At 37.9% G+C, this 22,008-nt stretch overlaps 2 protein-coding genes across 2 annotated transcripts; one reads left to right on the top strand and one right to left on the bottom strand.

Moving 5' to 3' along the window:
* Positions 1 to 1,607: 1,607 nt before the first annotated feature.
* LOC120555548 (polycystic kidney disease protein 1-like 2) lies at positions 1,608 to 13,989 on the bottom strand. Its single transcript, XM_039794295.1, has 23 exons — positions 13,617 to 13,989; positions 13,094 to 13,189; positions 12,881 to 12,906; positions 12,759 to 12,795; positions 12,580 to 12,641; positions 12,396 to 12,458; positions 12,124 to 12,282; positions 11,922 to 12,034; positions 11,653 to 11,776; positions 11,429 to 11,551; positions 10,470 to 10,689; positions 10,140 to 10,321; positions 9,605 to 9,835; positions 8,723 to 8,824; positions 7,655 to 7,833; positions 6,648 to 6,794; positions 6,363 to 6,565; positions 4,813 to 5,000; positions 4,403 to 4,535; positions 3,607 to 3,802; positions 3,265 to 3,484; positions 3,062 to 3,146; positions 1,608 to 2,141 (listed from the first exon to the last, which is right to left on the bottom strand). Exons 1-23 carry the CDS (start codon positions 13,942 to 13,944, stop codon positions 2,095 to 2,097), a joined length of 3,264 nt encoding a protein of 1,087 aa, XP_039650229.1. The 5' UTR covers positions 13,945 to 13,989; the 3' UTR covers positions 1,608 to 2,094.
* Positions 13,990 to 14,345: 356 nt separating this feature from the next.
* dhodh (dihydroorotate dehydrogenase) lies at positions 14,346 to 21,959 on the top strand. Its single transcript, XM_039795972.1, has 9 exons — positions 14,346 to 14,470; positions 15,664 to 15,876; positions 15,972 to 16,171; positions 17,364 to 17,446; positions 17,833 to 18,020; positions 18,934 to 19,047; positions 20,603 to 20,756; positions 20,851 to 21,010; positions 21,181 to 21,959. Exons 1-9 carry the CDS (start codon positions 14,453 to 14,455, stop codon positions 21,305 to 21,307), a joined length of 1,257 nt encoding a protein of 418 aa, XP_039651906.1. The 5' UTR covers positions 14,346 to 14,452; the 3' UTR covers positions 21,308 to 21,959.
* Positions 21,960 to 22,008: the final 49 nt, after the last annotated feature.

Genomic DNA, 22,008 nt, shown 5'->3' with positions numbered 1-22,008 from the left:
GAACTGTTCATGTTTACTAATATTTTTGGACTGTCTTAGACCATAGGAATAACATGTATGGAAATAATGGGTGTAATTCCCCATTAAGTGTCACAATGTCACATATCTGATCTTTGAGCCAGTGAGTTTTGCAGCTTTTCTTTGGTAACAAACTATTCATTATTAGCTTAGAATACACAGCGGTATTGACGTCACCTCCTCCTTTTATTCAGTGAAGGTGTGTATCAGCCAATTACTTTGACATTAATGTGGGTCGAGCGACTCTGCTGGAGTGCTGTGAAGAAAAATGATACAACATGAGGTGTGGGCTGTTGGATTAACCAGAATGTCAGTGAAGTAGGTCATGTACTGCCTTTTTCAGAAGTGATAGTAAATTATTAGACAGCAAACATTTTTTAAAAAGTGCCATGGTCTATTCTTTTAGATGTGATTACTAGAATATCAAATGTACAGTATATCTGCTCTGCAAAGACAAATGTGAGATTGAAATGTCCACTTTTACAAACTCACAAACACATCATTTTGGATTAGATCAAAAATACTTGCACAAAGATGTCTATTTAGCACCCAAAAGGTACTTAGTGTAAACAGAATGTACAGCTACTGATGCTGAAGCTTGGTTTATCTGAAAGGTTATCAGGAAAAACAACGTATATTGAATTAGTAGTCCTTCTCCCATTATCTGGTATGTTCAGAGGTTAAAGAATACTTTTATGGTATTTGTTTTATTTTTGTTCTTTAAATATCCCTATATATCTATCCTGTAATTCAGAATAGAGGAGGATGCATACATATATATTCTTTATATAATAATAGTGACAGTGAAACACAAAACATTGGTTTTGGCAGTCAAGTTGAAAGATTTATCAGATACTGTATGTCTTCAGCTCTTTTAGTTATAAGTCACTAATGGATTAAATGCATTAGGATATTAAATAATAAAGATAATATAGATCTGTTTATTCAAGTTCACACATACAATACGTACACATTATCAATAAATGAAAACAAAAATAATTCAGTGATTAAATATAAACAGGAGGTCTAAGACAGGGCATTAAAGCATCTGCAGACCTGCTTGTATTCCCAAACCAAAAGCACAAAACTTAAATGTAGTTAGTTCTGCTACATCAATCATTCAACAGGAGGACAGGCTGAATCGCATAGAAGTAGGCATGTAAGATGAAAAGTTATGACATGCACCTTCAGCATGAATTACAGTGACATGAAGGTTAAAAAAAAGTGGTAAATTAATAATCAGCTCCCATTTGTCAAATACAATAAAAGCACCTTCTAACTCTTCTAAAAGCCTTGATACAATGGTACGACTAGTCATGTTAACAACAGTAGGCTGTGGCTGTTGTCTTTGAATGCCGACCATATCAATTTTTCAAAGTTGCAAATAGCAACTAATTTGTGCCAATAATTAATATTGTAAGGTTTTTTATCATTTTGTAAGGATTTTCTCGCTCATCTTGAAATATTGTTCATAATAATAATGGAACACTAAATGCTCCACTAAAACCCAAATTAACTTTAATTAACAATTTTAACCAAAAGAACAAAATAAATATATTTTTGTCTTTGCAAGATTGTATACATACTTTTTATATAGTATATCTGGAAATTCTAGCAGGGCTTCTATTCCATTACTTGTTAATTATGTTTACTTTATTGATTGATTGAAGACAGTTTACTATCAAAATACCTCAAAGAGCTCATGATACGTCTTACAGTTTTCGATATCTATAGGTGCTTCAATGTCTCTTAAAGCTCTAAATGGAGTCTACTAATTTTGTATGTTGACATGAATTGAAGTAAAGCAACCAGAGATTTTCTTTACATACACATCATCAAAGATAGTAAATTACTTGGAAAAAACAACACTTTGATATGCTAGAACAACTAATTACCCATTTACACCTTTCAGGCTTTGGAAATTCTGTACACATACAAAAAAACTGAATATATATTTTATACATATCCAGAAAGTTAGAACTAATAAGTGCAAAAGAGTGTTTAAGAAGTGAGGGTGCCGTGGATCACAGCTGTGCCCGTTGGAGAAGACAGCTTATCCAGCTAAATACAGCTTCCTCACAGTGTGTCCCTGCCAGAGTACCGTCTACACTTGTCTTGTTGCTCTGTTAAATGGAGAAGAAGAGCAGTAAGACTCTCAGTACTTTACTGCTCTTTAACTGAAGGAAGAATGCACCGATACACTTAAGGAAAAAAAAAAAGTCACTCGGGACAAGCAGGAACCTAAAAGGGTCAGTAGTTTATATTTGTCAAAGCAAATATTTTTACTATTTCATATGCATCATTACATCAGAGCTTTCTGCAGTCAACCTGAAACAAAATGGAATGTATACCTCTGTCTGCTTAATGAATTATGAATAGGTAGTTTGGACTAAACAATTTATGTGATAAATGAAATTTACAGGCTTTTTCAAATCTTGCAATCCAGCATCTCACGTGGCGAACGTTTTTATCAACGTGCTACAGTTGCTTATTTACACATACAGCAGCCATGGGGCTCTGTTTTTGGTCTCCACCAACTCCTCATTTAAATGCGTGGCTCTTTAGCAGATAAATGCTCCACTATGTTCACCAGCTAGTTGCTAACTCTGCTGTTTGGTACTGAGCAGGTAGCGTAAAGTGGGTTTTCAAAGTCTGCTACATCTGAAAACAACACTTTGAGAGTGAACAAAAACAATTTAGGTTTGGGCTGTAAAACCAACACAATGCATTAAAAGACAAGAGCCGAGCAGAACTGCAGAGGTGGGTGATAATTCTCTGTCGGTTTGTTACCTACAGTACTCATTTGACCCATTGTTAATGTAAAATATTGATTGTACCAGCTTTAAGGATAATGAAAAATAGATCTCAGTACTAAACATCGCAGGTAGATGAATACCGACAATATTAAAGACAAAGAAAAGATTACATAATGCATGACACATTGTAGCAGACATGACATTTTTGAGCACAGCACTTACTACACAATATTTCACCAACAGCAACCTGTTCTGGTAACAGATGGACTGCATAATGTTTTTCTTACCTAACTTCACCTGCTCAATTTCTTCAGACTCCTCAACAGCTACAGGTTTCAGCAGCAGGGCAAAAAACACAGCAACGCCTAGGACCTGTGAACAAAACAAGCCACAAGAAAGAAAATTATCTTACATGTAGTCATATTATCCTTTATCTGGTGTGGCATGCTGGAAAGAATATAGTTTTAAGTTTTTCCGTCCCTTTACCCACCTTGAGAGGCTGCAGTACAAAGATGCTCTGGAACAGGGAGAGGCCCAGAGACATGACCCACTTGATTGACTTTTCTTTGCCGTAGTACAAGCCATACACCAGAGTGAAGTAAGTGGATAATCCACTGATGGACAGCAACAGGAACCAGCCCAGGAACACACACCACCAGGGCAGCCAGCAGCTCGCCTTCTTCTTCTTCTTCTTCTTTAAGGGAGGCGGGCTGGGCCAAGGAGAAGGAAGGAATGAGAGGAAAACACACACAATGTTCCAGTCAAATAAAACCAGAACTACTCTATACAAATATTTTAGTTTTTATGTCTGTGTGTCGGCTGGAGTGCTGACCAGTAGGCCAAGTGGCTACTGAAGACCATCTCAGCCTTGCGAACCAACAGGTTTGTGAAGTTGAGGGTCTGCTGGTACTCCTGTGGACTCGGGAAGTGCTTTTCATCCAGTTTCTCCAGGCACATCAGGAGGTGACAGAGACCAGCCAGAAGGAACTTGCTGCAGTACACCCAGTGTGGGTCACTCTCACTCTCCCCTTTGACAGGATTACATACAGCCCAGCATGCCATTACATTTCTCTGCACAGCATATACACTCCAATACTCACTAGTGCACCAAATCACATCTTCTTTTTTAAATTAAAGTGCTCATATTATGCTCATTTTCAGGTTCATAATTGTATTTAGAGGTGATATCAGAATAGGTTTACATGGTTTAATTTTCAAAAAACACCATATTTTTGTTGTACTGCACATTGCTGCAGCTCCTCTTGTCACCCTGTGTGTTGAGCTCTCTGTTTTAGCTACGAGTGAGGCATCACACTTCTATTCCTTTGTTGGGAGTCGCACATGCACAGTAGCTAGGTAAGGACTACTACCTATTCAGAAGCAGAGTATGAGGGCGTGCCATGCTAGCAGCTAGGCGAGCATTATAACAATTGTTACAAAGTGACGCATGTTCGTCACAGAAGTAAAGGCTGGACTACAATAGAACTGTTTGCAGCAGTTTGTGAACAGTGTTTTCTGTTGGAGATGGTAAGTCCCTTTGTGGTGGACTTTGGGCTTTTTCACTTTGTAAACCTATAACGTGCACAAAAAAGATATATAACACAAAAACACATAAAATAAAAAAACACCTTGCATAAGCTGGATGAATTCATGCACCCTGTCCAAGGCAGGATAGAGGTCAGCGGTGGACTCCAGCCTGGGCATCTCCGACATCTTGTTTCTCGGACTACTGCTCACCAAAGAAATCACCTTCTCTGTGTCCTAGGGATGTTCGAGGGATGCACAAAAAATACCAAATGCTACATCTAAACTGTTTGATCAAACACATGAAAATGTAAGAGTACATATTTTACAATAAAAAGGTCAGCAGAAGTTAAAGCCACACAGGGCACCTGCAGTAACTGCAACATAAACTGAATGGGAAATGTGTTACTGGGCTTACAAGGTCAGTGATGAGGCAATCAGAGTAATGCACAAATCACACAAAAAAGTGCTAAACACAGTCACACCTGTAGAGATTACATCATGCAAAACACACCTTCAGAATAGTTGGTATATTAACTGCAGGGGGTCTTAAGTTCTCCTCAGAGTCGCCTTTTTGAGAATTTGAAATCACGCGAGGTCTGATGCTTCGGAAGATGGTGATGATGAGGATGTTGATTGGAAACATGAGAAGACCACTCTGTATCCCCACCATGAGCTCCTGCCAGGTGATTTGCAATGAACCTGGAAATACAACAAAAACAAGGACACAGTGTCAGTGATGAGAAGCAACTGAATTGGTTCATGGCTCTCTTTAACCTAATTAAAGCTCTGATAAAGTCTGTTCACTATCACTATGCCCAAGACCAAACGGCAAACTGACAAAGTTAGTGACTGACTGGGGAAAATTGTGGAGCATTTGACTTAAGGGGCAGATATTTCCCTTTAGGAGTGGGTGGAGAGCAAAATGGAGCTAACAGGATTCAAGGACTCCCAATGAAGGCTACCACTTATTCTTTCTATTGAACTATTACCAGTCTATTAACAGTAAGCTAATTCATGTCTGATGTGAGTCCTTTGAAAACAATTTTTTATTATGTATTAATTGTTATGCTCTTGTCAACGGAAGGAGTTAAAAGACACAGTGAAGGTCATCAGCTCAGGCAGCTTTCTGTTTGCCTCCGAGCTCACTGCGGTTGGAGATGAGTGTTTCTATGCCAACCAGCTGATTTTAAAAGAAAACAAAAGCACCAGTGTAAAATGATAAATCTCAAACACACACACACACACACACACACACACACACACACACACACACACACACACACACACACACACACACACACACACACACACACACACACACACACACACAGGCTGTTACCATGCCTGAATGCCTGTCAGTGTTAAGTGTTAAGCTTACTTATAACTATTATTACTTTCTTTTTCCTGCAGGTGGCGACATCAACATGTGTACCTCCGCAGCATCTACTGTTACCATGCAGAGCTGGTCTGAGACTGACTAAACAGCTCTCTCGTGTAGACAATCTGCATTCGGGTAAATGTGAATGAGTGAGTTTATTAGATAAAAGCTACCATGTCAACATTACGGAAATATTTGTAAAGGGGGCTCAAGTTCCTCATCCCACACATATTCATTTATTCTGAGGCTGTGCTGACGCCTCCACAGTTTGAAATGTTTCACTTGCCCATGTGGAAGCAGAGGTTTTGGCGATAATACATTATATCAAGGGAAAACCAACAGCCAATTAACTTGATTCTCAATTACATCCTCCCCTACAGCTCGGAAACTGGCTCCTACCTTTTACCATTTCATTCAAAACTTTGAGACCTGAAGAAAACCTTTCATTATATTACAATTTAGATGTTTGTTAGGTTTTACAATCAATACAGTGACTTTCTTATGAAACTGTAGGTTTGTTGTGTAAGTGACCTTATATTCTAGAAACACCTATAACACAATTATTAACAACCAACAACAACACTGATGAAATTAACATAAAGATTAGCTTTCCCTCTTGAATGAAACCTTGCACTTCAGGTCATGAAGCTAATCAACAGCTAAAGTAATTAAACACAATTCACCAATCTTGAAGACTACTGGCGAGTTTGTATCCATGGGAATGTTCCAGAAGGCGATATTGATGGCCATGGTGCAGAGGAGCAGGCTCATGCAGCAAGAGACCCTCTGGGCACGTGTGAACGGACTACGTGAGGGAGGATCCACTATGGACACCCAGATGTGTTCATCCCTGAAGCCAGTCGATGTTCTGCTATGGAAAATATTCCTGGCAAAGAAAAACAGAAACCCATAATGACACTTCCTCAAGAGCTGAGTTTGTTTATTTCAGCAGTGTAAAGTGGTCTGACCTGAAGCTGGCAATCTCGTTGTTCTTGGCAGCATTGAAGGTTTTCTTTGTCATGTTGTCTCCACAGTCAGCACTCAACCAGCAGTCACAAAAGAAGTGAATCACATGTCGTGTTTGGAGGTCTTGTACGGTCACCTTGTTTATATACCTTATTATAAGGGGAATTCATAAAACAACAAACATTAAGCGTTTACCATAAGAGTAATTTTATGTGAGAAATGCAGATGTTAGATAATAGTTAAGCTACACTGGGCAACTTTGCAAAGAGGGAGCAGCAAATGGCAGCAAAATTAGAGGATTTTATATACATACTATGTATGTTGTGTATTTTATTTTTAAGTTTCCATTTACCACTTACTGTACGCATGGATTTCTTGACAGTGGGTGAAGCTAATATTAAAGCTAGCATCAACCTCCAATACATTGGTCATATTGGAAGTACTACAGTACTGCATATTGCCCAAAGCATTTTGTGCGATTCTTTATGACCAATTTCCTTTCTTTTATACTATAGCTCAGATATATTCTCCTCAAAGTGTGTGTATGAGAACAGTATGCTGAGAGTGGTATTTAATGAGAAGTGTTAACAAGGTAGTGTTAAATGATGAGACAGGTCTGACATTTCAAAGTGTCACTGTGAAGAAGCCAGCAAGATGTCCTGCAGAGAGGCAATAAAAGCTACCTGTACACAGGTCTACTGTAACAACCCTGTTTACAGTTTTACAGTGACACCCACCAATTATTCACATGTCCAGTTTAGAGCTGAATAAATTCAGGCATAAAAAACTACACAACTATGTAAACTTTTACATCAAGGTACAACCTAAAAAAAAAACTGCAAGTTAACTGAATTTATACTTGTTTTAAAACAAATCATGCCATTTTCAGAAAGCTGCCATGGACAACTATAGGAAATTAGCGTTTCTGTATATCTGAAAAACTTTTTTATGGGAATCACTGTGCCCTGCTCTGGAATAGTACTACATGTATTAATTGCTTCCCTAGTACCATGATGGGCGACCTCCAGAGTTGTCGTGCTGAAGCCTGAGGTTTCGCACTTCGCCCAGTGGGTAGGGGGTGGCCAACAGAAACATATCCACAGCTCCTCTTTCAAACACAGGTTTCTCAGGATCTGTGAGGATGTGTATGTCACTCTCGCCATCCGAGCCAATCAGCTTCACTGTCACCTACATGACAGCACAACAAACAGATGTAACAGCACTGGGTTTATACATCAGTGACCTGAACCAAGATTGTGTAAAGGACCACACTTTAGTGTCATAGTTTAGTCCATTTACTATAAATTGTGTATACTTGACATAACTGCCAGGTCATAGATTTAAACTAATCAGTGCATTTTTGCCCTTCAATGTATTCACATTCAGTTATTACCTCTCTATATAGTGATTATTATTGTAAGTGGCTGGGTCCAGCATTCTGATGCATTTAGGTGTTGGTGGGAAGTTTGAACATCAAAGACTTGTGAGTTGGCCCAAAAACTACTTTAATTGTTAAAGAATACGTTCACAATTTTTCAAGTCTGTCTGAAAACAATAGTCAGGTGCCCATATGACTGTTGAAACAGGTTTTGCTTGCTGTAATCAGTCCCCCTGTCCATACGGACTGTTGTTCATATAAGCCCCTTACTATTGTTTTAAGACAGACTTTAAAAATTGTAACCCTGTACTCTAGGGTTTATCCCAAGTTTACATTATCCTTTTCACAATGACTATGTTTGCTTGTTGCCTTCTGGATTAGATTTTATGAGAAGATACATGTGAATGCAATGCTATTCAATTAAACTCAAATGTTGTGGCTTCCCTCAGTAAAGATTTAAAAACAATCCATGCTTTCAACATACTAAAAATGTTCAGCATCAACTATATTCATATTGTAACTTGAAGTGCAAGTGCAAGTAGTCTGAGAAGTAGGAGAAAATGCATTAATCTGAAGTATACACAATTTGTTGTAAACAGGCTTAAACATACAGTATGGATCTTTAAGCCAAGATTTATGGTAGCAGTAAACAATAGTAAATAGGAACAAACCATAATTCTGTCAATGAAAGACTCTTACATTGGCGGTGGTCCCAGCATTCTTGCGATGGCCAGTTTGGACACCGATCAGATAGTTGTACTGAGCGCCTGGGTGGTTGTCTTCCAGCAGAGTCATCTTTCTCTGACAGTTCAACATAAAACATGGTGGTTCATAAATAAGAATGTGTTGGCAGGTGGAATGAATATGAAGAATTTAGTTTCCAAACAAAATATCCACCATTCCAAAAAAGGACATTTATGGCTTAATGTTGGGAGATGGCACACTTAAAAATAGTTCATAATTAACAAGAGAGTATGCATTTTTCTAATGTGGCTGGAAGATTACTCATAGCTGAATACATGGTAACATTGGACTGTGGGTTAAAACCAGTGGTGGAAAGTAACTAAGTATATTTACTCAAGTACTGTACTTTAGTACAATTTTGAGGTACTTGTCCTTTATAAATACAAAATATAAATCAACTAATAAAATATTGTGTATTATTATGATTAAGTAACCCTACAGGATATGAGAAATTAGCCCCACCTTTACCAGCTGCAACATTAATGATGCTTACACTTTGATGCATTAATATTATTATCCAACGATATAATATATATTATTCTAAAATGGGCCATTTTGCAAAATGAGTAATTTTACTTTTTGTACTCTACATTTTGATGCTAATACTTACGTAGGCTACTTTTACTTTAGTATGATTTAGAATGTAGGATTTATTTTTACACTGAGGTATTGCTACTAGTATGATTTAGAATGTAGGATTTATTTTTACACTGAGGTATTGCTACTTTTACTTAAGTAAAAGATGTAAGTACTTCTTCCATCACTGATTGAAACATCACATAGTATGAAGCACACATACAAAAAGACGTCTTATGAGAGCTGTTAGGAGAGACTGACCTTAGAGCGTGCTCTGCGGTCGGCATAGCAGGCCCACAGCAGAGTGACCAGGTAGAGCCCGAAGAAAGCGCACAGCAGTGCCAGCACCACATAATTTTGAGACACGGTGGAAAACAGCTCTGCTGTGCGAGAAAGGTCCACGTAGTTTGGCATCACAAAAAAGGAGCTCCCAAAGAGGGTTAGGTGGTTACACAGACACTGTGTTTGTTCTGGAGTGCTTTTGTCCCCCACCTGAGAAAAAGACAGCACATCAATGTCTGATATGGAACTACTTCTCTCTTTGTTTTCATATTTAATTGTACTGCTAAGTCCTTAATTATTCTCATTTGTGCATCTGTCTAGCTTGGAGATTGTGTTATGTCTTAAAATGTCTGTAATTTTATTGTATGTCTTGTATCTTTATGTTCAGGACCCCAGGAAGACCAGAGGCACATTTGTGTGCTTCTGATAGCAATCCTTAAATAAACTAAATTAAAATGGTGCTACTAGAACATTTCTGCTCATGCAGGGCCAAAGTATCCAGGTGAAAACTCACCCGGCAGCCCTCAGTGCTCCATGTCTCATTCACTATGTCCCAGTACAAGCACTTGCTCATAAAAGAAGTGATCCTCAGCGTCAGACCTGGCTTCCAAGTGGAATCGAAGAGTCCAGTGTCAACATACCAGACTCCAGGTGTATGCTGTAACATCTTCGGGGTTATCATCCAGCGATAGCCTCCTGTTGCAAAAATCAGCCAACATATGACTTCATACCAATATACCAATAAAATATTGTCTCTCCTATTCTAGACAGTGTTACAGGAACTCAATGACTACACAATCAGAGGTTATGGAATGCAGCAATGCCTGCATGTAGTGGCAGTTACTTGTTAGGTTCAAGGTGGTTGTGTTGCTGAAATATGTATCATTAGGAGGTGACCCTTGAGACAACCTAAGAACCAAGGACACATTAGCACTGGACTCCACGCTGAAGAAGATGGTCATATTAGCGTCTGAGACGTTGATATTGGTCAGCGCTTTTGTGTTTTTCTCCAACACAACGGTACTGTTCATCAGTATTGAAGCATTTGGACGAGGCAAAAAGATCTAGAAAACCAGAGAGAGCAAGTTAGTATTACTAAAGAATATCTTAATCAAGCAAAAACATAGCCCTGAATCATATTTTACTATTTATTTAACAATTAAGAAGAGGTATTTTTCCTCTAAACAATAAAGTTGGCAAATTCGACAATGTTCTGGACAAAAATAGATTGCGTGCTCTGTTGAAATGTGAGTTTCATTTTCTTGTAGAATGTTTATACTACAATGATCTAAGAGAGTCAATATTTCATGAAAAGGCTCACAAAAAAATCAGATGTGAAACAGATGTGGGTACCCTATACTGTCTGCCTGAAGGGAGTTTTTCAAATAAATTAAACAAAGGATGTGACCACCTTTTTCTCCCCAATTTGAAACAGTAAATTATTCTGTTTTGTGTTTTTTGTCACTGCTTACTTCACTGTTGATCTGGCAAGGGTTAGTGCTCTGATAAACAAGGTGTCACTAGCTGCTTCTTTTCACCTGCCAGCGAGGAGCTTCACTCTCTGTGCAGTCGCTCTGATGAACCTTTCTAATAAAACTGGTTGTTTCCTGGTTCATGTCATGTGACATGTCAATCTCACCTCTGCCAATTTCAAAATTGCACTAACTGGCTCTATGGATTCATCATGGTATTAAACTGTCTGTATTGTTATGCAAATGTCACATTTACTTACCACCTACATCCAAAAATTAGCACTATTGTTCAAATGACACAAATGATACCCAATTGTCAAATTGGTTGTACCTCTATCATCTCTGGCAGGTTGGCCAGCTTTATGTCTGATACTCCATTATTAAGTATGAGGCTGCAAACAGTTCCTGAGATGTTGTTATTATATGGATGGGGATTCTGTGAGAATGCAGCCATCTAAGAAGGAGAAAAGCTCTGTTGAAAAGACTGTAGATGACAACAAAAATGCAAAAACACATACACATGACAATAACGCGCGTACACACACACACACACACCTGAGCGATGATTGTGCTTTGTGTTCCAAGCTGAGGCTGAAATGCTGCAAATGAGGGGAGTTTGATGAACACACCATCTTGCTTTGAACCCAGCACAGCATTGCCGAGGTCAGCAGGTGTGTAACTGAAAGGAGGGAAATCACATTTAGAATATACTGTATAGCAGTTTTTAAACATACTTGCTGCCATTTTTATATGGTTAAAAATTGCAAAGGTGTTTGCAATACCAGAAATACCAGACGAGCGATACTCTGAAAGAAAATACCTACGTGCTCTGATAGATGGTGCCTGTTGGGTACCTGATGACAATGCTCTGGTTGGATAATAAACCCACCAGCATTGCGACTGTCCGAAAGATTTCAAAGACCTCCTCAAAAAAAGACTGGAGAGGGAGAGGGGTGAGGGATGCAACATCACCTGAGTGTACCAGCCATAATGATGACAAAAGTTAAATGCTGTCACAGTACTTACGGTAGGGTTCGGGTAAGTCTGGATGTCACATTTGGTCAATGAGAGAAGGAGGATGCCACTGCTACAGTTGATGATGTGACTGATAGTGTCGTTGCTTTGCAAAAAAAAATCTTTAGTAAGGTTTTTAACGCCATTCAACAAATACTGAATGAATTTGTCCTGAGAAAGGAAAAAACAGACATTCATTTAATGCGCCATGACTTAATCTCGCAGCATAAAAGAGGTAAATAATGCAACAACAATAATGTAACACTTTGCGTGAAGGTACCCACCCTGTTGTAGTTTGTCGGCTCCCCTACTGTCGTTTCCATTCGCAGTAGTTCTGCATCTGCTTCCTGTCTCAGAAGAACAGCACTTGTGAACTTTGAGGTATAATTAACTACTATTACTATTCAATGGGTTTCATGATTTGTGGGTCAAACAGTCTGTATGTGAAATGAATGAGGCATCTCTCACCAGGAGAAGTGTGTGAATGTTTGAAACAGACAAAGCCATGGCATTTACATCCCTTTTGGGTCCTGAAATCAAAGTGTGTTTGAGATGTAGAGAAAGAAGGAGAGGCAGATACACATCCCACTTCTTACATTCCCCACTTTTATTGTTGATGAGACACATAATGTTTCAATTCAACTTACGAGATCTGGTTGCAGGACTAGACACGATTGTGCTCTGCTAAGAAAACAAGAACAAGACTAGCATGAAAATTGAGTCTGGACGTTAATACAGCTTCCTACTGACTGTGAAAATGATCTCTTACCTTTGTGTTTGAAGAAGACCACGCATCTTTAAAACAAGAAGGAAACTTTGAACAAACAGCATATTGCATGTAAAGTGAAATTAAAAGAATAAAACTGTAATAAACTTCACTCAGTTATGAATGCAAGAGAAGAAAGGAAGACAGAGAGACAGAGAAAAAGGAAAGAAAAAAAGGTGAAGAAGGACGGAGTTAAAGTAAGCGGTTGTTGCATACTGTGGGTGCAGAGGAAACCTCGTTTCTGCTTGCAGTCCGATGTTTTGATGAGCTTAAGAGGATTCAGCTTCATGTACGTGCAGTTGTCAGCATTTACTGTTTTGCCAACAAAAACAAATGTGTGTGTACATAAACACACAGACATGTCATTAGAAAAGCATTGCATTACCCTGAACCCAATAATGACAAAAACAAGTAGGCTGCAACTATTGATTAATCGTTATTTTTGAGACTAATCAACTAGTCTATAAAATGTGAAAAAGAATGTAAAAAAAAAGTCTTGTAGAGTCTCCAAATTGCTTGTTTTGTCTAACCAACAAAATCACAACATATTTATTTTGTGATATATATTAATGATATAATGCAAAGAAGCATGTGCTTGAACTGTCCACCACGCTGCATATAAAGATTGTGACAGGAGGTCTCAAACATACACTGTTTCATTTCAATGATCACAAGTGAAAAACACAATAAACTGTAAAAAGAAAAATACAACCAACAAACGTTTGTGTATTTTACTCACATAAGGTGGGTTCCTGGTATTGCCCTTGGACTCCCTTCCCTAGCCACCAGGTGAAGTTGCCGGTGTTTCCCTCTCTGGTGATGTTCTTTAGGAACATTTTGATCGGGCTGTTCATCACCTTCAGGAGCTCCCCTCCTCGCTTTTCACAGCTGCTCCTGGCTTGGGACCAGGTTTTAGATCCCCCAAAAAACTCAAAACAGACATTTCTGAAAACAAATTCACACCGCACAAGGGAGTAATTGCCTGTATAGGCATCAGACTTCTTTGGTAAAGATAGAAATCCAACTGATATCCACAAAAAGACAGAGGTTTGGAGTAACATGCCCATAGTTATAATAATGTACAGAGCTAAAGCACATAATGCTGCAGTTGCAGTCTGTTGATGGAGCTGAGCAAGATCACTTCCGTCTGTCACATGGAAATCAGAGAGCTTTCTCCAGAAAAACTCTGCATATGTTCTCAATACATTAGGAAAATCACTGCAGACACTCAACCAAGATGCAAAGTAAAGTTGGCATCACCAAAGGTCACACAAGCTGAACATACTGACCAAGGAAATGTTTCAACATTTTTGCTGTTAACATGAAAAACATACTGTATTTTATCATCATATGTATTACAATGATATATTCTTAAAAAAAAAAAATCTTATTCTCAAACTAAATCACCCCGCCTCTTGAAAAGCACATTTACTAATGGCCAACATCTCTGCATCTCCTCTTTTTACAACCCATGATGGAAATATCGCGAGAGGATGTATAGGAAGTTGTTGCAGCGTGTGTTTCATGTTAGGAAATGCATTCAATGTCCTTTAATGCAATGACAGGACTGCGACCATGGCGGGACATCTGAAGGTATTTTCAGATACAATCTAATTTTATCTTTTTTGTAGGAGAATGCGATCATTTAGAAAGTCGCCACGAAACTTGATGGGACAGTTCTTGTTTGCTAGCTCGGTTGCTCCGCCCAAAAGTAACGTTAAACCAGGAAACACTGCAGGTTAGCTTTGCTGTGTCTTTGCATACAACAACACACGCTGTGGAGTTTTATTTGAGAACTTAGGCGGTTATTGTAAGAAAACTGCACAAAGACAGATGTTCAGTTATGTATTTTAGCAGTAGGCTGTGCTTTTAGTAAGTCAGAGTAGGCTACCTCTTTTTTATGCTACTTTATACTTCTCCATAACAGGAATAGTAATATATGCATAATGAGAAGTATATATAGACAGTTCTCAAGTAAAGTTTATGAAGATAAAGTAACGGTATTGGAAGCCAATATACAGCTACAGTGGATATTAAAAGTTTACACATGCTTTGTCTGTTTTTAAATATATAATGACAGAAATATCAACAATGTGAATGTCAAACTTGTTCTGTCTTTAGTGTGACCTTCCAACAAACAAAAATCCAGAGAACAAAACAAGTAGTTCCCTATTCCCTAGTACACCCTATCTATCCTATACTCTATATACCTAGACCTAGAGAATGACAAACCAGCATACTGTTTGTGAGTCTGACAGCATCTTCTGCCTCTAATTAACTCCTTAAGTAACTTAACCTGCATCTTTAAAGCAGCTATAATCAACATTGGAGCCATATATTCTCTTCAGGAGTTGGTAGAGACCAGAAACAGAGCTAAAACAGCGTAAATATTGGATTTACATTCACCAGTTGCAGAAACACGACCCCAAATGAATGACAATATGGTTTTGTAACAAGTTTACTATATCAACTTGATGATATGTCAGTTATTCCAGGTTTAAACTCATTTACCTGAAACACATAAGACACAAGAAAAGTCCCTCCCAACAACCTTATAAAAAAACACTGTACAAACTTATTGTGAAAATTGTCTTACTACAAAGTAAACGTGAATGTTTTTATTGAACTACTACAAGTCTATCGACAGTCAATGTGTGACGTGAATCCTTTGAAGACAATTTAATGTATTCATTTTTCGTGCTTTGATGCATTTATCATCACCAGGTCAAATTCTTGTGTACATTGTACATTTGGGTGAATAAAATGATTGATGCTCTCGTCCACAGAAGCAGTTAAAAGACGCAGTGAAGGTCATCGGCTCAGGTAGCCTTCTGTTTGCCTCCTACCTCACTGCAGTTGGAGATGAGCGTTTCTATGCCAATCAGCTGATGCCCCTGCTGCAGAGGATTGTGGGGGCAGAGACGGCACATGTGTTGGCAGTGAAGATGATCGGTCTGGGTCTGGTTCCTCTGAACCGCTACCAGGACCCTGCATCTTTGGTAAGTATATAACCTTACTTTCTGCTCACAATTTGTTTTCCATTGATCCTAGACACTTTGCGACTTTGTTTTGTTTGTTTTTATCTAATCTAAAGGAAGTGAATGTCCTGGGATTAAAGTTCAAAAACCCTATTGGGATTGCGGCTGGCTTCGACAAGAATGGAGAAGCCATAGACGGGTTGTACAAGGTGGGTTTTGGCTTTGTTGAAGTTGGTACGATCACTCCTAAACCTCAGGAGGGGAACCCCAAACCACGTGTGTTTCGACTCACTACAGATCATGCAATTATTAACAGGTAAGTTTTTGATACGCTTTTGTCAAAGGGATAGACATTGTAAGGGGTGTGCTCAACTGAAGATGCTGATTTTTAGTTGCTTGCTTTATCGTAGAATTTTTTTTATCAACCATGCTCTGTAGATTAATGCCCTCCTTTTGTGTAACGTCTCACAAAGAGCTTATTCAGTTTATATAACAGGAAAGGAATCACATTAGTCTTAGTTCATGTTAAAATCCTTGCGACAGAAAACAAGAGCAGGACACGGTAACGTAGCTGTACAGTATAATGTTCTTTATCACATCGCTCAGTGTGCTCAAAGAGATTATGCTGCCTACAGGTTGGCTACCAAAAGGTTCACATTTATAAAGCTGTGAGTAAGAGTTCACGGGTTTACCTCTTTTTCTTTGCAGGATTCATTTGCAACACAGATTTTAAGGAGCAAAACGAAGGATATCTTTATATTCCAGCTCTTTCCTGATTTTGATTTTCTCTGTCATTCATTATACACACTCAAATTGGTTATTTATGTTAATTTATATTTATAGTGTTGAATTCACCTGGGAATATAAATCTTTGCCAGTGGCCCTTGAAAAATCAGATTAAATTATTCCATATTCTATAGATATTTGTATGTTAAGGTTGTAATATTGAGTGACTTAATTAGGTTTATTCTAAGGATGAGCTAGTTAGATATAATTTATACAGCAGTACAGTATTTGCACAATATACTCTTGAGACGAGTGCTTTATCTTCTAAGTTTGTACATATGTATCACTAAACAAACATGTATAATGCAATGACAACATCTCTCTAAAAATTACCATTCACACAGATATACCAACAAATAAGAGTAAACCTTCCTGGAAGTTTCACGTTATATTTACGTGTGTTGTCAAAGCAATAGAGGTTGTATATCATAACAAGACGTGTCGTTATAATGATGTGATTTTATCATGATACTTTAACCATGGCTGGAAGGAAGCCAGTACTCACATTCCTTAACAAGCTGAATTTTAATGTATTTTTAGCACCAAAGGGGAGATTTAGTAAGTTATCAACATCTTCACGTCATTATTTATGTGGTATAGTACAGTTGGTTATCACTGAAAAGAAAGTGTAAAAGTTATTTTTCAATTTGTTGTTTGAGTAGCTTTTAAAATTATTGTTATTTGTAAGTTAACATTTTGTGCGTGCGTGCACTTCTCGCCAGGTATGGATTCAACAGCTGTGGTTTGGCAGAAGCACAACAGAGACTGAAGTCCAGGGGAGACACACAGAAACAGCAAAGTAAAGGTTAGCAGGCAGCGACTTCTCATCTCAGTGGGAAAATTTCAACCTGTTTTTAGTTTTCCTTTTTAAACATTGAGGTTGCTTTCAGTTTTATTACCATAATAAGTCTGATCTAAATTTGTCCTGTTTTTTTCTGGTGTGCATTTATTATTTACTAGTCACTTAGTTTGTAACAGGGAAGCCAAATACTAAATTGGGTATTTGGTTAAATAAACTATTTTTTTCTATTTTGATGACCCTGGCCCTGTCCTTGTCTCACGTTTTATTGTGACTGATCCATACCTGCTTACAGCTCATTTAGCACATCAGCAGCCTCTGCCCCAGTTGAGTCATGTGTCTGATTGTGTGTGTGTGTGTGTGTGTGTGTGTGTGTGTGTGTGTGTGTGTAGCTGGCCTTCCCCTGGGCATCAACCTGGGGAAGAACAAGCTGTCCCAGAACGCAGGGGCAGATTACTTGGAGGGGGTAAGAGTGCTGGGCCCGCTGGCTGACTACCTGGTGGTCAACATCAGCAGTCCTAATACGCCAGGTCTCCGGGATCTACAGGGCAAGGTTGAGCTCCGCAAGCTCCTATATACGGTAGGACTGTCTGAATGTTCACTAAATTCCTGGGTTGTGGTCCAACAGCAACACAAAAATGTAAACTCAATGAAAATTCTTAATCTGGCTTTGTTGCTCAGCCTTTCCCCTTCAAAAATATTGAACTTGCATTTAAATTACAAGTGAAAAAAGTCATCGTCATATACAGTAGATCTCAATCATAAAAAATGTCTTAAATCACAAGAAGAAGAATCTCAATATCTTAAAGGAACATAACAAGCTTACCAACATTATGGAGCAAAATTAGCACCACTAGCCTTTGACCCTCATAATAAACACAAAAGAACTCCTTAGAAAAGACTAAAAAGGAGGAAAAAGTAAGATATCTTGGGTAGGCCCAGCTTGCTGGCAGACTCAAACTCATTCTTGGTTTGAATTGACATTGCAAACGTTGGATTTTTAAAAAAAGTGTTAAATTGATCAGCTAATCGTATGGTGGTTTAAAAACTAACTTTACACAAAATCTACCTTCAGGTAATGTCCAGTAGAATCTCTGTGGTTTAGGTATGATGCAGAGTGTAATAAAAAACTCAGAGATTTCATAAATCCAGACCAAACAAACTAAAATTGAATTTGAATCTGTTTAGCGGAATAAGAACTGGATTCATATTCTATAAAATGCTATCAAACACCATCGTAAGATGTATGTGAGGGTTTGAAAGCATGTTTTTAATTGGTAAAGAGGATGCATTCAAGCTTAAATATGGTGTTAAGTGGCTGTTTAAACAAAGTAACTACTCTGTTTTTTTCCTGTTGAGCCCATCAACCATACATTTATGGGCGGAATTTTTAAGGTTTACAGCACAATAACTCTTGTTTCTGTCTGTTTCCAATAGTTAGCTCTCTCCGCTGCCTTACCTGAAATACTCACATTCTCATACAATCTGCTCAGGTGTTGAAGGAGCGCGATGCCCTGCAGGGAGAACGCAAACCCCCGGTCCTGGTGAAGATCGCTCCTGATCTCACTGCCCAGGACAAACAAGACATTGCTGATGTTGTCACTGAGGTTGGAAGTTATTTGATGCAGTCATTTAATTTCCTAATGTTGTATTGTATAACTTGTTTTTCATTACATTTCATTATAATCTAATTTCATTTTATTCCTTGAGGACTAATGTTTAAATATTTTTTTTTTTATTTCTGCCATGTTTTACATTTATGGATACGTACAGCTTTAATTCAGATAGGATTGTGTCCCTTGCGTCCGTAGAGTCTAGTTTTTTTTATTGGAGGGATAGAGATTTAATTTGTTTTTAAATGTAAATCTGGCTAACAAGAAAAAAATACCAGAAAAAAATACTTTTCAGGTTTACGCATTCTGCTTTTATAGAATTACATCTTGAATATGTAGTGTTTATAGTTGTGTTGTTCTTTTATTCCTTTAAAAACCTACAAACTTTTCACTGGAAAAAAACTGAATTCAAGTTTGGGTCCTTCTCTGAGGTGACTGTACTGATACTTGAGTCACCCAATATCGCATGCTCTTATGCAAACCGCACACACACGCTATGCAAGGGTGCAGCCACCTTCTTTTTTTGAATGGCTTCTGGAGTGCAGGCCAGATGAATGTGACACTACAAAACACTTCAACTTTAAAATCACAAAAATCTCCCTGTTAGTAATAAAAAAAAAAGATAAACGTTTTCTGTACAGCATCTGTCAAAGCACAGTTATAAAATACTTTACAAGGCAAAAAAAGATTAAAACATTTCATCACTAGAATTAAATAAAGTGTATATATACACAGAATAAATAATTAAATTAGATTATTTTTTTAGTGTAATAAATAAAACAGATATGGCATTAAAAATGGAAACAATTAAATATTTATGCTAACATTGATAAAAGGCTTTTTAAAAAAGTTTCTTTATGAGTGATTTAAAATATGTTACTGATTCTGCAAGCCTCAGATCCTCAGGCAAAGCTTTTTATAGTTAAAATTATAGCACTGTTAACTGATATAATGTTAGTTACAGCTTTAGGTTCCTTGTTGTTTCACAAGATTTTTTAATTTGGCATTTTATTTTGCACAACAATCTTATGGTTAATGAAAAAAAATGATTTACTTGCTAACTGTCGTAGTTTTGTAAAGAAATGTAAGATTTTGAGCTTTATTTTCTCCTCCCCTGATCACCATGTGTCAGATGTATTCAGTTTAAGGTCACTGTGGAGTTCTTTTACATGATTATGTAAGCCACACGTGTTTTTTGCTGCTTGATATCTCAGCTGACTGTTTTTACTATGGTACTCTATTGTATCTGCCTGACCAGAACACTGTCTTTTGTTTACATTTGAAAACATTTGGCTTCTCTCTTCCTCTCAGCTCTGGTAAACACTGCACTACTTCAGTAGTTTAAAAAATTGGAGCGAGGAGGAGACAGACCTTAATGGAAGAGGCATTAAGAAAAAAATGTAAAAGAGCACTCTGTCTCTCTTTTGTTGCCACAGTACATTTCACATTAGAGGTCTTTAGTCAAAGTCACCTACATACATCAGTTCTGCTCCTGTAGATGCAGTCATACACATCACTCATTTCATGTTGTCATTGGTGTCTGTTGCAGCTGGGAGTGGATGGCTTAATGGTGTCTAACACCACGGTGTCCAGACCAGAGACGCTTCAGGATTTGCACAAGTCTGAAATTGGTGGGCTGAGTGGCCAGCCTCTCAAAGACCTTTCTACTAGCACTGTAAGAGAGATGTACAACCTCACCAAAGGTACTTATTTACACAACATTTTCTGTCCTTTTCCAATCACTGGAGAATTAAGAAAGTACATATAAAATACACTTATGATTATGTTTTTTTGCAGGTAAAATACTAATTGTTGGAATCGGTGGTGTGGCCAGTGGGCAAGATGCTATGGATAAGATACGTGCCGGTGCATCACTGGTTCAGCTTTACACAGCTTTGACCTACCAGGGTCCGCCCATAGTGACGAAGATAAAGCGAGAATTGGAACAACTTCTTAAGTGAGTATCACTGTGAATCGGCGTTAAAGGGTTTTTCTTTTATAAAGTTAGGGTCAAATCTTTTAGTGTAATTTTAAAGATTTTTTAAGGGGTTCCTTTTTAATAACATTGGTCTTATTATTGGACCAATCTCCTTAATTTTCAACATAAATGCATTTTATTTTTTACAGAGAACAAGGTTTCAGCAGTGTATCAGAGGCAGTTGGAGCCGATCACAGGGGAGCAGATGGGTTGACACATGCGCAGAGTGTGCTGAAAGAGATGGCAAATGTTAACACAGACAAGCCGCACGTGTAGCTGCCATCTCCTCCGACCAGGCAACATGATCCTCAACTTTTCCTGAACTGTAATAAATGCAGAGTATTTGCGATTGTACATCCGTCCGCCCTGATTTTCAGGACGAGATATGGTCCGAACTGTTAGTTGTTTAAAACCAGGCACCAAATCTCAGATTTTCTCCTTTTCTTGAACATTATGGCGAAGTCCGTAATGAAAAGTCTTTGATGTTGTGTTGAGAAGGTGTGGTGCATTTGTAACTGTATTTCAGACTTTCATCTTTGTTACTGTGTAACAGCCAAAAAGACAAAAATCTGACATGATGTTATATGGATGAAATAGCAAAAGTTGTTATCCTTAGTTTTAGGACCCGTCTAATACAGAAGTTGAAACCTGCGTTCAAATTTTGACATTGTGTTAACCATCTTAAAATAGACGTTTCATACATGAAACAGTGCGAAAACCTTATGAAAACACATTTAAGATGATAATGCACAGAAAAAAGAAAGTCCAATCTCTGACAACTGAGATAAATAGATTTCCCTCATAGAACTGTATATTAAAGATATTTGTTCCAGTGTGGGAGATGCACAACTGGAGTAAAAATACTGTTATAGCATGAGTCATAGCAAAAACTAAATAAATGATGGTGCTTTTTAAAGAATTCTAGGTAATCTGTGTCCTTTAACTGGAGCCTTGATTTGTATTATTTTTATAATATT

Source organism: Perca fluviatilis, chromosome 3, assembly GCF_010015445.1.
Source record: "Perca fluviatilis chromosome 3, GENO_Pfluv_1.0, whole genome shotgun sequence".
Taxonomy (NCBI): domain Eukaryota; kingdom Metazoa; phylum Chordata; class Actinopteri; order Perciformes; family Percidae; genus Perca; species Perca fluviatilis.
This window is presented reverse-complemented; position numbering and strand designations above follow the sequence as displayed.

What these genes read in the sequence shown, in the direction of transcription:
- LOC120555548 (XM_039794295.1), bottom strand. Translation starts at nt 13,944, where the DNA reads ATGGGCATGTTACTCCAAACCTCTGTCTTTTTGTGGATATCAGTTGGA. An exon ending in ACCTGCCAGAGATGATAGAG is followed by an intron (nt 10,690 to 11,428) that starts GTACAACCAATT and finishes CTGGTTTTCTAG; the next exon opens with ATCTTTTTGCCTCGTCCAAA. An exon ending in AATTGAGCAGGTGAAGTTAG is followed by an intron (nt 2,142 to 3,061) that starts GTAAGAAAAACA and finishes TCCATTTAACAG; the next exon opens with AGCAACAAGACAAGTGTAGA.
- dhodh (XM_039795972.1), top strand. An exon ending in TCCGCAAGCTCCTATATACG is followed by an intron (nt 18,021 to 18,933) that starts GTAGGACTGTCT and finishes CAATCTGCTCAG; the next exon opens with GTGTTGAAGGAGCGCGATGC. An exon ending in TTGCTGATGTTGTCACTGAG is followed by an intron (nt 19,048 to 20,602) that starts GTTGGAAGTTAT and finishes TGTCTGTTGCAG; the next exon opens with CTGGGAGTGGATGGCTTAAT.